Consider the following 15,680-nt stretch of genomic DNA (forward strand, 5'->3'; position numbering starts at 1 on the left):
AACAGGTCTTCTTTAGGTGTCCTGGTGGCTTATCTTCATCATTGAATACTGAACACACACACACACACACACACACACACACACACACACAATCTCCAATGCTCAACAGTTGACACTTGAACAAGCCAAATGAAATTATGCAAGTTGTCATTATGAATATTATTGATGTAGTGAAAAAGTTCTTTTTTCAATTCCATCTCTCATTTCAAACATGTCTGTAGTAGCTTTTTTCCCTCAACTGTCAGCCAGCTTTGCTGTGGAAGAGCAGATTCCCTGCTTGTTTCTTCATTGCCTCAGGACAGCTTAAACTTCTTTCACATACAGACCCAATTTAAGTATTATTCTGTAATAGCCCATGCTGGTGCTGTCATGGAATAGCCTTCCTATACAAGCTATTTCAAAAATCAGAATTCTTACATCTGTGACTGTGTCCTCCTCTGGGCCTTGTGTCCATCTGTGTCCCACTGTGAGAGCCCAGGGCATGGTAGACAGTGTATGAGAGATTTTACCACCATGGCAGGAAAGCATTATTTTGTTTGATTCAGGAAAACCTGATTGGTTTACCAGAGAAGTCAGCTTTGAAGGCTTCATGTCACTGTCAAATGAAGTTTCACACTTAACATTTGGGTTCCAGAGCAGGGGAAGTAGATTTTATAGCCATTCCTGTTCTTACTGTGAATGAGATTTGCATGATCCAGCATCCAGAGATTCTGTATTTGTATTGGAATCCAGTTCTCGCCTTACCCTTTGGGTATTGTGCTACGTTGTAGTGTTAACATTCTTTTATTATTCCTTTAAGCTTTTATAAATTGCTTCTGAACACCTTGTCTATTTTTGTGAAACAGGGATATAATGCAATATAAAGACAATGAAAACTTACTTAACAAGGAAAAGCAGCGTCATTCAAATGGTAGGGAAATGCATTAGTCAAAAGGAATGGCATCTCATTAAGTATCATGATACTGAGACATTAAATGACAAGATAATTTAAGAATACAACAATTCATACCAATGACCAAGCAAGCTATAAGCAGCAGCATGGTGGCACCTGCTAAGTTAGATTTTCATACTTCCATGACTCAACAAATAAGGAGCCCATAGGAACATGGACAGTTTATTATTAACACAAACAGCAAAAGAAAAATCAACATGCTATTAGCTTCCTCTATCCTGAGTCCCACAGCATGACAACAAAAAAGGGGACTAACTGATGTCAGGAATGGTGGGTGGCTCTGTGTGGAGGAGCAGTCAAGGCCAGCATTGCACAAACCTGGGGTAAGTGTCCTCTTAAATTTTGTCCCCTAGGTACTTCTTTTGCCTCACCTTGGTCCTCTGCCAGTAGAGGAGAAAATTTAAACAGTTACCACCCTGTTTTATAGATGTAAACAGTAGATTCAACTGTACCCTAAGGTGGGAGCACAAAGTTCTGCCTTCAACTGTAACTAAGGAGATAGATGAGAAATGACCTAAAGATGCAGATGAGTAACTGTCTCAAGATGGCTCCATACCAGGCTGATTCTCTTTCCTGGCCACAGGAGGGATTTCAGGCCATTGGGAGCTGTTCAGCTTTGTCAACTTGGCCTTAGGGGAGATGCTCAGGTTGCTCGGATGCCACCATAGAGTTGTTCCTCTAGAAACTAGTATCTGAAACATGATAAAGCTCAATTTATTGCTTTCTGTGGGAAGGTAGAAATGGGCTGATCATGCACATTCTCTCCAATCAGAACAAACTATTGATCTTGGACCTTTTTTTTCTTTGCCAGGAGGGGTTTAGATAGTAGCCATTTTCAAAGGCATAGGAGAGATTCATATCACCTGTAAGGAGTTGGTTGTTCCTATGAGGCTGTTGACACTCAGAGTCACATACACTGAACTCTTGGAGACTGGCAGTCCTTGACAGGCTGGCTTTGATCATTGAGGCTATTGGCCTTCCTGATCAAATGGGGTTGTTACTACTACTTGTTATAGGGCTTCAGGGCCATCAGTACTTCTCTAGTGCTGGAAATCTGTTTCTATTGTCAAGTAAATACTTGGTGGACGTTAGTACCATGCTCATTTGGGTTACATGTACGATGTGTGTATTAGCTCAGTTCTAGGTGTGCACCATTTCACATAATTGTCAGGGCACAGTTACCTGGTACCTGTCCCTATACATATTGTGAGGATGGATACTGGGATGAAGACAGCTTGGCCAAATCCAAGCGCTAGAACTTGCACGTAGGAGCCCTCGTCTCTGCTCTAGGGAGTTGCAAAGCTAACAGATTCCGCCTTCTATGGGACAGGAGACAGTGAAGAAAATCAGGCATTGAGTGTTGCCAGAGCCGGGCGTGGTCACGGTGGTAGGGTGTCCGCGGGATAGTAGTAGGGTGGATGGAAGGAGGACTCCTGACTGCAGGAGGTGGTGCAGCGGGAGGCGGAGCTCGGGTTCGCATTGGCCAAGGAGCAAGCCTGGAAAAGTGGCTGAGCCTTGGGGCGGGAGACACTAGCAACATTAGCAACAGGGGAAAATGAGTACTTGTGACTGCCCCGCTCACTGGTACTGATCCGCCTCCGAAGTCCGCCAGTCAACGCGATCAGGTAACTGGCTCCATCCCCTCTGCGCGCAGGCGGGGACAGCGGGGCTTTGCTGGTCTGCGGTCTCTTCAACCTTTGACTCTCCCTGCTAGTTGAAACTGAACACACTAACAACAGGGGCCGTGGTTTGTGACAGGGTCTTTTCACTTATCTTGGTGGGAAACTCTCCACCCTGCTTGACTGGTCAAGAAACTGAGTGATGCTATTGAGCGGTGGAGCTGGGCGCAGGGCGCGTCACTTTGGATCGTGTTGAAACTTTCTGTTTGCTTGTAACTTCTACTTCTTGAACTTTCAGTTCCAAAGTTCTTGGGTTAGTGCAGTACCTTGATCCAAAGCTCCGGGTGTCCTACAGTAAAGTGGCTATACCTTTTTAAAACATAAAGGTGATGGGGGCTTTGCTCCGTGGTAGACCGTTGCCTACTATGCGTGAGGCCCTGGTTCATCCCTTGGCACAACAAAAAATAGAAAGATAAATAAGATAAGTCCCGGTGAATGCCAACGCAGTGAGTGAAGGTTTGTCCCTGGACCAGAAACGCTAAATTATTTCTTCTGATCTGTTCTAAACCTCAGGGCCAGAGAGCTTCCTTGGAGGATCCATTCAGAGTAACCTCCAAGTAGCATTTTCTGAAAAATTGCATAAAATACAATTTTTCTTTTATTTAATTTTATTCATTTATGCAGTGCATGTAGAGCATTACCTTAAAAGTAAGATCAAAGTTCACAGTTTGAAAATTGATTCATTTGGTTCATTTGGTGTGGTTCTTCCATATCTGAATAAAATCAAGTTCTACATTAACCTTAGAAATCACTTATCTGCAGAGTCAAATTAGTGAAAATTATAACTTACAGAGAATATAATGAATAGTTAAAAGGTCTTTGGTGAAAATTCTGATTACATGCTGCTGGAGCAAACAGAGATGGAAAGAGACCTGCTAATTTTAACTGAGTTTTTATCCTTCTGTTATTGTATTTGATTTTTAGTCTTAGTTTTAATATCACCCTTATTTTAAAGTGAATGATAGGTTAATTATACAAAAGAGAAAAAATTAAATCACAAATGTCTAATTGTCATTCCCAGAAAAAAGCACAATATCCATTATGTTGGTTTTGACAAAGAAGCATGTACTTCTTTGAACTGTGTACAGATTGGATTTCTAGATATTAGGATTCTGCTGCTGCTTGAGCTTCTGCTCATAATGGGCAACTATTCCCATCAAGAACTTCAGAGAAAAGGTTTCACAGTCTAATATTCATAACTACCAATATTTTGTGGTAACTGCTTGCTATATTTCTGGAATTTAGCTTGCTAGCCCCACACACCAGAAATAATATAAATACTGACCTCATAAAGTCATTGTGTGAAGCCAGTGGCAGTATGTGCACCTAAATTCAGTTACTTGGAGGCTAAGGCAGAAGGCTTGCAAGTTTGAGGCTAGCCTGGGCAGCTTAATGAGACCCTGTCTCAAAACAAAAGAAAAAGGTGTGGGGATTGTTAACACAAAAAGACCCGGCAGGATGCAAACCTCACGCCTCATCTCAGCTCTTTATTCAGGGGGATGAAATGGTGCCCCTGGACCCACTCACCTGGTGGAAAATGAGCCACTGAACAAAGTAGGGACTGGGTTTATATAGGTTATTTTGAGGGCTGGTCTTGTGAACATATGTCGATTTTGCTTACACAGTCAGGAATGTGGGCCCTTTTGGTCAAGGTCTGTGAACAGTGCCTAAAAAGGATTTTGCTTTGGAGCAGATAATGCCTCCTAGAGACTGTTTTCTTTTGAGGATGATAAAACATCCTCAACAAACATCTGGAAAACATTAGGCCTGGGAGATGAAAGCTGTCAATGTATGGCCTTCATCCTTACTCCTTTTTCTTTTCCTCAGGCCTCATTATTTTGGGAATTTCTTATTCTTCATATGCATTAGGGATGAAGTTCAGTGGTAGAGCACCCCTGGGTTCAATCCCCACTATCAGAAAAAAGAAAAAGAAAAAAAGAGTTGTGCAGATTAAATGACCTGGAGGTTTTAAACTGGCACTTAACACTTGTTAACTGTTCTTTTTCCTATTAGTGGAAAAGCCTATTACAAGCCCTTATTGGCAGGCCCGATGCTCAGGATCCACTTCTGCTTTATCAAAGCAGAACAAATCCTTGGGAACAAATCCTTCCCTGTCCTTTTTCATTTGTCTTTCTCTGACCTTTTATTTTAGTTAGGGTGCACATGCCTGTGTTCACCAAGTTTAACAGGTCTTTTTTTTTTTTCTTTAGGAAGTTTTCTCTTCCAAGCTCACTGAGAGATTCTTATTTGAAAAATTCTTTTTTTTTTTCATTTTTACCCAATTTAAATGTTTTATTTCTAGTGCAGCCAGTCATGTTTCCTTCCATTTTGATGTCAACCCTCTTTGTGAGTGTGGGACATGCCTAAATGGGTTTATTTTTCCATTGTAATCCATACAGTAAGAAGTCTCATGTTGTACAGAACAACTCAAGATGCATACATACATAGGCATAACAGAAAAGAAAGTTTCCTGAAACCAGTCCTATCCTTTCATATTATATAATTTGGCAAATTCTACTTTCTTTGTATTTTTCTTTTTTGAAAAAAAAAAAATGCTAATGACAAACCACAAACTTGATTTGATGAACTTTGACTTTAAAAAAAGAGAAAAAAAAATTCTGTGAAAAGGCCAAGACCTGTTCTGACGAAGATCCTGAAGCCTTGTTGTCAGCACTCAGGAATGTCATCTTCCCCCACACTCCATGCTCCTGGCAGTGTTGAGGCAGAGAAATACTTTCTTAGCCCATGCGGCCTCTACCTTTCAGGGAAGCTGTGGTCCCTGGCAGTCGGCAGAATCTACAAAACTGTGTCTGTTATTTCCCTTTTCTGTTTCTTTCCCCTGTTTTTTAAGTTTTTCAAAGTTAACAATAACATAAATAAAACAGAAAGGCTTGGTTGGAATGAGAAAAGCTAGTCTCCTTTTCTCAGTGGCCCTGATGGAGATAATTTTGGCTCATTTTGTAGTCATCTTTTACCCGGAAGAAAATCCAGTCAGCCCTCTATATCCCCTGGCATTGAACCAAACGTGGAGAGAGAATGTCCTTTGGTACATGATGGTTGGGTCTCTAATGAACATGTACGGTCTTTTTCTTCTTGTCACTATTTCCTGAACAATGCGGTATAACATGTGTTTACAGAGCACTTGCATTTTGTTGGGTGTAATGAGTAGTCTAGAGATGAGTAGGTTATATGCAAATCCTACACTATTTTATGTAAGGGACTAAGCATATGAGGACTTCGGTATCCTAGAGGGTAGTTGGAGTAGATAGTTCTTGGTACCAGTTTTCCATAGATACCAAGAGAACTGCATATGTGTTCTGGACCTTTCAATATTACATAATGGTGTGTATCTGTTTTCATGGTCAAATTTGATTTCTAATTAATCTGCAGATAGCAAGTTGTATTATTTGACTTAATCTAGGTTAAGAGGTAAAAATTACAATACAAGAGAGCAAGTATCTCTTTTATGCCCTGAGGTTTTTGACTCATAGTTGCTGATTTTAACAATAGGGTTTGTTGTGCCCAGATCGCGAATCCCCAAAGACCACCAGGGAGCCGTCTCCAATGCAAAAGCAAAAGGGTCTTTACTACAAGCTCACAGCGTTCACTGACACAGCAGGTACTGGCTGAGAGTCCCCAGTCTCGATTCAGTGGGATTTTTATGAGCTCCACAGTAGAGCGGGAAATTTGAACAAAGCAAAGTACACAGTTGGCTGATATTCCAACATGTGAGGTTTGGCATGTTTCCATTGGCTTAGGGTACCCAGGTCTTAACATATTGACATATATGGTTTGGAATGTTAGGCATTGGCTTGTTAGCTCCCGATTGGTTGTTTGCCAAAGGCCGGTCCTGATCTAGTAGCCTTCCTGGAATCGGCTATCTAGGCCTGAAATCTTTCATGCCCTAAATGCAGCTTGTCATGGCCACGGTTTAGCTCCCTTTTCAGGTTTTTATAGAAGTTAGTTGTTTGTTGTTTTTAGTTTCAGCTCTTTTTATTTTTTTATTTTGAGACAAGATCTCACTAATTTGCTCAGACTGGCCTTGAACTTTTGATCCTCAGCTTCCTTAGTTGCTGGGATTACAGGTGTGCACCACTGTGCCCTGCTACAAATCCTTTCTTTAATTGAATTTCTTCTTATATATAGGTATATATATTATATGTATAAGTAATATGTGTATATAATATATGTATATATGTATATGTGTGTTATATGTGTGTATATATGTTTTATCCATATTTTGAACCTAATATGAATATATTTCATCTAAAAGTTTTCTTATAATTCACTTTTCCCCCAGTGTAGCAATTTTTTCACTTTTTGTTTAAATAGACATATTTGTTCCCTGTCCTATTCTTTATTAATATTAATTCTAATTAGTTGTATATGACAGTAAGAATGCATTTACACATTTTGATAAATCATACATAAATGGAGTATAATTTCTCATTTTTCTGATTGTACATATTGTAGGATCTTAGGTAGAGGTGAGTGAAGGGAGGGGTATGGGCATGGGGTAGGAAGGATAGTAGAGTGAAACAGACATTATTACGTCATGTACATATATGACTGCATGACCGATGTGATCCCCCAATATGTACAATCAGAAAAATGAAAAATTATACTCCATTTATGTTGTTTGTCTTAAGATTATTTTCACCCTGTATATTGAAGAACACAGATTACCCAAACTACTGAGAATTCTAAGGCAAAACTGAATAAGATCTGTTTCTATCATTTTTCTTTTAAGCAGTTTTTCACTACTTTTTGTAGTTCTCCTTTGTTAGATCCCTTGGCCCTATTAATCCTCTCATTTATGGGAAATTATCCTCTCTTGGTCTTTGGGCCTTAGGTTCCCTTGGTGGTGGATCACTGAGTTGGATTCTCCTGTTTCTTAAATGAAGACATATCCAGAGAGTCTTCCCTCAGCTCACATTGTTTTTCCTTTAGTGGAATCATCCAATCTAGGTTTCCACTATCTTCTCTGGATGACTTCCTCGTATACTAAAACTCGGCAAAATTTGCTGTATATACCCTTATGTTGCCTTCACATCCTAAATTATCTAGGACTAGACCAAATTTTAGTGGCAGAAAACTGACAGTAATAATGAATTAAATATGAAAAAAATTTTCTCTCACAGCAATTTCCTGGAATGGTATTGGTACTCCACAAACATCAATGACCTCAATTCTATCTTTTGCTCTGCTATCCTCCATACGTGGCTTCTATCTCTTGGTCCAATATGGCTGCTCCTCATCTATTTATCCATCATATCTGCATTCCTGTCAAGAGAAGGGAGAAAAAAAAAAGAAGAAAGCATACTCAACCCTTTAGGAACACTTCCCAAAAATCGCATAACTATGATTTCATCTAATTAACCAGAACTTAGAGCCTTGAGCTCTTACTTCAAGGCAGGATGGAAAATGTAGTCTTTTTTGGGCTACCATGTATTCCCCGAAAATGTAGGTGTTTTCATAATTTGAAGAAGGCAAGGAGGGATGGACATCTGAGGTAACCAGCAACCCCTGTCTCATCTTCTGGACCATTTCTCTGTTACTTTCCTTCTATTTCTGTCAGTATGACAAATTGAAAGTAATGTGGTCCCCTCTGAACTTCCCCACCACTTTCTTTGTACCTTTAGCACAGCCCTTACCTTACTGCACCTTCCATGAGAGTTGTGTACGTTTGCAGGTGATTCCTTGCACTTTTCTATATTATGTGTAATAATATATTAAAATTGGTTAGTGCTAATTGTATGTGGTTAACATTAGAGCAGAGTGGAAGAAAAAAATATAACTATTCAAGGGGACTCATTTAATTAGCTCATTGCTTAATTTACAATAGACATATTGTGTGATGAACAAATTAGTGAAAGCCTTAATGTTAAATCTCTATGGTTTTTATACTATATGTATGTGTTTAATTTTTCAGTATTAGGAAAGGAAAAACTCTGAGATGGTAGAACTTTAATTATAAATAATTAGTTTCATGTAATTTTTTTTTCTTTTAGTTTGGCTATACTCAATGGAATAAAAGAGGGACTAAAGAAAGCCATACGGTAAAAGCCATTGTGATATCTGGAGAAAATGGAATATTCTGTGCAGGTAACACTTGTCTGACCCTCTCTCATTATTTCTGTAGAATCTAGTCACAGAGATCTGCACTGTATTGAATGTCCCACTTAATGTGGGTGGTGGATATGGGAGACCAGAGTGGGACCAGAGACACTGTGGGAAAAGGGACAGGTCCTAAGTGAGACCCAGAGAAGTTGGCTTTGTCTCTTTTCTACTGGGTTGGGACTTTGGAAGACATTTAGTTCCAGGCTTAATGGCCGTGATACCTGCTGCTGTACACCTGCTGATGCATATACTGGCTTTGCACCCTTTCTCTGTAATCTCCTGAACATCAATTTATCTATCTATGAAGTAGGGACAGTAACATCTGTCATAAGCAAGTGTTGGAGAGGTTCAGTGAGACGCCTCACCTGAACTCTTCATGCAGCGTCTGCACACAGAAGGTGGTCAGCACGTGTTACTGTTCATTTCACACAGTCTTGAAATGGAGTTCTTTCCCCTTTTGGTGGGCACCCACCTCAGTGCCCACAGCACTGCTTTCTTGGGTCATTGTGTGAAGATGCTCAGGTATGGCAAAAGTATCTGAAGTGGTGACTTATTCAGTGATATAGCATCTCTTCCTTATTTCCCAATGAATGGAACCTTTGGCAAAGGCAAAAGGATATTAGGGTTTAGTGATTTCACCTATCAGTGCTATGTAGGTTATTTATTATTTATAATGAAGATAGTAGTAGTATTATGCATATTATATTTTAATGCTGAGTAAATCCTACACTCTCCATTTACAGATGAGGAGGATGAGGTGGAGAGAGATTAAAATACCATGTCAAGCATTAACCAGCTATGAAATGGCTTTCTCACTGGACTCTTAAACTTGATGGGCAGCTAATGTGATGATTTTGGGGCACAAAAAGAGAGATCAGAATTATGAGAACTTTACATTAGAAGTGGAAAAGATAGAAAATAATTAGAGTTCACAGGCAGAAAAAATTACTCTTCTAGAGCATTAGAAATTCTCAAAGTTCACATAATTGATATGTGTAGTATAGTGCACCAAAACATTGGAAAATATGTGTTTTTCTTAAATACATATGGGGAATTTACAAAAATTAAGCAGGTCCTAGCTACTTGGGAGGCTGAGGCAGGAGAATGGCAAGTTCAAGGCCAATCTTAGCAAATTAGTGAGAACATGTCTCAAAGTAAAAGATAAAAAGAGGTGGGTATTTAGCTCAGTGGTAAAGTATTCCTGGATTTAATCTCTAATACTGCAAAAAATTTTGAGCAAGACCTGGACCATTAAAGTTTGTCTTGGGCTTGGGGTGTAGCTCAGTGATAGAGGTTGTGCTTCATGTTCTCCAGGCCCTGGGTTCACACTCCGTCACCAAAAAGAAAAAATGAATCTGTCTCGAATTTCATTAAAAATATATTTTCTGACAACAATGATATTAGGCTAGAAATAAATAACAAGAATATAACTAGAAATTCTCACGTGTTTGGAAATTAAATCCATTTCTTAACCTCTGAGTCAAAACAGAAATTATAATGGAATTTATACAATATTCTGAACTGAATAACAATGAAAATATAACATGAAACATGAGGAATGTAGTAATTGTAAAAGGGGAAAATAGTTTTAAAAGTCTATATTAGAAAAGAAAGAGGGGTGAAGCATAATGAGCTAAGCATCTATATGATATAATTGGCAAACAAACAGTAAAATAAACCCAAATATAGTGAAAGGAAGGAAATAATGAAGAGGAAAAAATTAATGAAATAGAAAACAAATGAGAATCAAGGGAAACAACATTGTCAATGTTTCTTTGAAAAGACTAATAAAACTGACAAACCTCTGGGAGACTGATCAAGAAAAAAGAGAAGGCAGAAGCAACGCATATGAGAGACCAGAAATGATCTGTGCAGATGCCGTCACCATTAAAGAAGAGAATGAAATTGTTATGAACCAGGAAAAGAATGGATACCAAAACTGACTCAAGGAGAAATAGAAAACCCCAGAGGTTCTGTAACTATGAGAGAAATGCAGTCAGTAATCAAAAAAATCTCACCAAGTAAGTTCCACGCCCAGATGACTTCCTTGGCAAACTCTGCTATAAAGACAAGGAGAATATTATTCCAGTGTTACACAAAGGTTTTAGAGAATCAAAGGGGAGGGAACCCTGCCTTTATTAGTTTCCTAGGGTCACCTTAAGACATTTCCACACACTAAGTGGCTTACAACAACAGAAGCTGATTGATTGTCTCTCAGCTCTGCAGGCTAGACATTTATTCGTTTCGTCTGTTTTTTCCACAATCCCACAGTGCTGGGGATTCAAACCCAGGTCTTGCGCATGCAAGGCAAGCGCTTTACATGATGGGTTATATCATCAGCACCAGGATAGACATTTATAATCAGGGTATCAGCAGGGCCACTCTTCCTCCTAAGGCTTTAGGGAACAATCCTTCCAGTCTCTTCCAGCTTCTTCTGATGCTATCAGTCTTTGACTTATAGATACTTCACTCCAGTCTGTTCTTGTCTTCACATGATCTTCTTCCCAATAGGTCTGTGTCAAACTTCCTGAACTATATAGAGCCACTCCGATTGAATATGACCTCTCCTTAATTTGATTACATCTGCAAAGACCCTATTTCCAAATGGAGTCACTTTTCGGGTTCTGTGTGGGCACTATTCAACCCAGTCCATGTCTCAACTCCTTTTGAGAGGCTAACGTAAGCTTGACACCAATACTTGACTGGATCAGTATAGGGAAGCAAAATTAAAAGCCAATTTCATTCACAAACATAAATATAAAAACTTTAGTGCTTCTTAAAACTGGACCCAATAATAGCATATTCTAAACTTGAACATCTATATAAAAGGCATACTATATCACTTGTGTCTTAGAAATATCAGTTTGGTTAAACACAAGATCAAGGCCTGATGTATTTATCTAAAAAATGTTAATTTCTACTATTCATGAAAACCCTATTAGTTTGAAGCTACAGAAAAGATAGGCCTGAAGCTCAAATTGGATTTAATTTTGCTTCTCTGGAATCAAAAGGAAAAACAACACACTGAACTAAACTAAACGATGGATTGGTGAGAAAAAAGTATAATTCTGGATTGATGTTGGATATGGAGCAGGTAGCAAAAAGGAAAGAAAAGAAAATGAAATAGGTGAGTTGGCTAAGCATGGAATAACTAACTTTTAAAAACTTGTACCAAGCTTATTGTTTTCAAAAAGTAGATGTTACTATATGATAATGCTCACTACATATGATACCATGTGAAAATAAGAAAATATAAAATAAGATTTTATGGTATTCTTTCCATATTAAATATATATATTAAATATTATATATTATATATATGTTTTATATATATATATCAAACTTTCACTTAGTTCTCACATCAGTCACTTAAGATAGGTATTGAGACAAAAGAGTCAATAACTTACTTAAGGTCATAAAATTATTTACCTATATGCATGGAGGAAAGATTAAAAATTTGCCAACTCTTAAATTATTATTTTTGTGTGGTGATATTTAGGGTGATCCATATGTTCTTCATAATTTTGCACATTTTTCAACTTTTCATAATACATGTGTTATTTTTATTATCAGGAAAAGCAAGAAGTATTGTTAGTTTCATTAATCATAAAAAAGTCTATCAAGGTATAATTCTAAGTCAGTTGAGTAACACAGCTCACAAATATATATACATTTTACCCTGATATTTTGTGTTATAATTCATGCTCTTAGCAAAGATAAAATGCTAAATTGCCGTGAACAAGGATGATGAACACATCTTGCAAAAAATGAGAGTCCAACTCAATCTCAGAATGATGGTCTTGGGTGGAGACCCCCTGTGCACCTCCTCTGACATTTTAAATTTGCCTAAAGCTAGAATTGCTACCAATTATATGGAAAGACAGATCTTAGAACATTATAGGGTTCATGGTAGATGTTTGAAGATCTCATTTTGTTCTACATTTCTCAGGCTACTTGTTTTATGTGTCTCCAGCCTGAGGACAAAATGTCTCCTGGGCCCAAAGAGATCTCAAGGTGATCAGGTCCTCTCATGTTAATAACAAAGCACTTGTCTTTCTCAACCCTCGGTTCTCCTTGTCTTTGTGTCCTGTAGGTGCAGATATCCACAGCTTCAGCACTCCTATATCCTCTGCCTTTGGATTGGGAAGTTTAGTAGATGAAATACAGAGATACCAGAAGCCTGTGGTGGTGGCTATCCAAGGCATGGCAGCTATCCAAGGCGTGGCTTTAGGAGGGGCACTGGGCTGGCCTTGGGCTGTCACTATAGGATTGCCCATGCAGAGGTAAGAGCTGAGGCTCCTGTGGAGGTTGGTGTGGGGCTTTTCTTTAGGGCAAGCACTAACATGAGCTAATCATTCAAACTTCCCACTAGACATGAGCAGTTTGAATGGTTAGCTCGCTGGTTAACAAGTCCTGGGAATCTCCAGCACTGGTGCTGAGCTATCCAGTGATTATTCAGATGTTGAAATACTTGCATTCTGGTTGGTAAATAGCCTCTCTCTCTTTGCTTCCCTTAACCTTCAGTTAGTGGCCTCCTCAGGATCCACTAACTAAAGGGAAACTCCATTCTTTTGTACTTCCTACAGGTCTTTTCCCTATCATAATTTTATTTTAATATCCACCCTCCCTTGATACCCTTATCATATGCAGTTTATTACATATTGATATTGTATTTCTCCCATTATTAAATATTCTTTATTCTGCCTTGTTTTCTGTTTTTTGATTTCATTTGAGGAGTTGTGTGTGTGCGCGCACGCGCACACATGTGCCTGTGCACCCTACTGGGGATGAACCCAGGTCCTAAGCATTCCTAGGGAAGTGCTCTACCACTGAGACATATCCCTTGCTCCACGTCTACCTTTATTAAAGATTTTAATATATGCTTACATTTAATATATTTACTGATAAGGAAAAATTCTGACATTTTTCTCTTTGTTTTCTGTATTTTATGTCTTTGTTCCTTAGTTTCTTGGTTGGTACTTTCACTTGTGATAAGCAGGTATTTTTCTAGTGTGTTCTCTTAATTCTCCTCTGATTTCTTTTAATGTATACTTTTGAGTTATTTTCTTAGTGGTATTGGCCTTAGGGGTTATAATTAAATCCTTATTTATATAACAGTCTAGTTCAGTTTTATATCTACTAATTTTCCATAGTATATAAAAATTTTCTCCATTATAGCTCTTACCCACTGCTTTATGCAATTACTCTCCCAACTTATAAGTTTATATATTGTGTGCCCATCAATACATTTATGCTTATTGTTTTTGTAGTGGTCTTTTAAATGCAATGATAAAAAATGAATTGCAAACAAAGAAGTGTTAGCACTGTCTTTTATGTTTATCTACATAGCTGTGCATTACCGGAGTTATTTGTTTCCTCAAGTAAATTCTAGTTCCTGTCTTGTATCCTTTCATATCAGCTGAAAGGATTTGTTGTAGGATCGAACTGCTAACCATGAATTCAGTTTTTGTTTACCTGGAAATGTGTTAATTTTGCCTTCAGTTTCAAAGAATAGTTTTGCTGGATATAGAATTCTAATTTTTTTCTTTTAGCACTTTGTGTTATTTCATGCCTCTGGCTTCCATGGTTTCTATTGAGAAATCATGTTGGTTTTATTATAAATATTCTTACACATATGATTTTATAAGGCTGCATCATTTTCCATCCACAGATATAAAGGTTGATCATTTCTACTCCAAAATACTCTAAAATCTCAAACTTTTTGAGTGCTGATATGACGCCACAAGTGGAAAATTTCACAACTGACCTCATATGATAGATAAAAGTCAAAAGGTAGGCATACTCAAAATATTGTATAAAATTATCTTCAGGCTCCATGTGTAAAATGTGTATGAAATCTAAAAGAATTTGTGTTTAGATTTGGAATCCATCCCTAGTACCTGGAGGTGAACATTCAGGTAGCATCCTCCTCCTACCCTGTGACTATAAATGACTAACAGAACTTTGGCCACTTAAATGACAGAAGAGCAATGTGAAAACGATGCAGGCTCACCCTCTCGTCTGAACTGAAGTTGCTGTCTGGCATATGTGTGTGAGTGTATGTGTGTGTGTGTGCCCATGCACACACATGCACACTTTACTGATACATTATTCACTAACTATACAAGTCAACCCTCTAAAGCAGACCAGTCACTTGTGTGGGAGTATATTCATAGAATCCACCATTACCACAGTGGATTTCAGAACACTTCGTCACCCCCAAAAGAAACTTTGCATCATTTAGACAGAATCCCCCATCCCCTTCTCCTCCAATGCTAGACAACCACTAATCTACTTTCTGTGTCAATGGATCTGCCTATTCTGGATATTTGACATAAATGAATCCATACAATATGTGGTCTTTTGTGACTAGTTTCTTTCACTTAGCATAATGCTTTTATGGTTCATCCATATTGTGACCTGAATCAGTTCATTATTCCTCTCTTGTGTTGAATAATATTCTGTCATATGGCTATACCACATTTTGTTTATTCATTCATCAGTTGATGGATGTTTGAGTTGCTTCTGTTTTTTTTTTTTTTTTTTTTGGTTTTTATGAGTAACGATGCTTTGAAAATATGCATAAGAAAACTTTGTGGGAGTCGAGTTGTTGCCCTGACTTGAAATGGACATGGGTTCTGCTTTACTCGTTCTTGCAGTCTTCATTTTCCACCAGGTTGTATGCCAGCAGTATGGCCCATAAGCAGATCTACTACTCAGACAAGTACTTTGATGAGCATTATGAGTACCAGCATGTCATGTTACCCAGAGAACTTTCCAAACAAGTACCCCAAACTCATCTAATGTCTGAAGAGGAATGGAGGAGATTTGGTGTCCAACAGAGTCTAGGCTGGATTCATTACATGATTCATGAGCCAGAACCACATATTCTTCTATTTAGATGACCTCTTCATAAAGAACAACAAAAA

General features: G+C 38.3%; 1 protein-coding gene and 1 long non-coding RNA gene across 2 annotated transcripts; both read left to right on the forward strand.

The window, feature by feature from the left end:
* Positions 1 to 2,508: 2,508 nt before the first annotated feature.
* On the forward strand, positions 2,509 to 13,034 carry LOC306637815. The gene is made up of 3 exons (XR_013757281.1): positions 2,509 to 2,577; positions 8,643 to 8,736; positions 12,845 to 13,034. It is a non-coding gene; the product is annotated as an uncharacterized lncRNA (long non-coding RNA).
* A 2,406-nt stretch (positions 13,035 to 15,440) lies between these two features.
* LOC306670359 (cyclin-dependent kinases regulatory subunit 2-like) lies at positions 15,441 to 15,656 on the forward strand (the record flags this gene model as incomplete). The annotated part of the gene is made up of 1 exon (XM_079155061.1): positions 15,441 to 15,656. The coding sequence occupies exon 1, from the start codon at positions 15,444 to 15,446 to the stop codon at positions 15,654 to 15,656; it is 213 nt and encodes a 70-aa protein (XP_079011187.1). The 5' UTR covers positions 15,441 to 15,443.
* Positions 15,657 to 15,680: the final 24 nt, after the last annotated feature.

The sequence above is a fragment of the Sciurus vulgaris genome (assembly GCF_902686455.1).
Source record: "Sciurus vulgaris genome assembly, chromosome: 10".
Taxonomy (NCBI): Eukaryota; Metazoa; Chordata; class Mammalia; order Rodentia; family Sciuridae; genus Sciurus; species Sciurus vulgaris.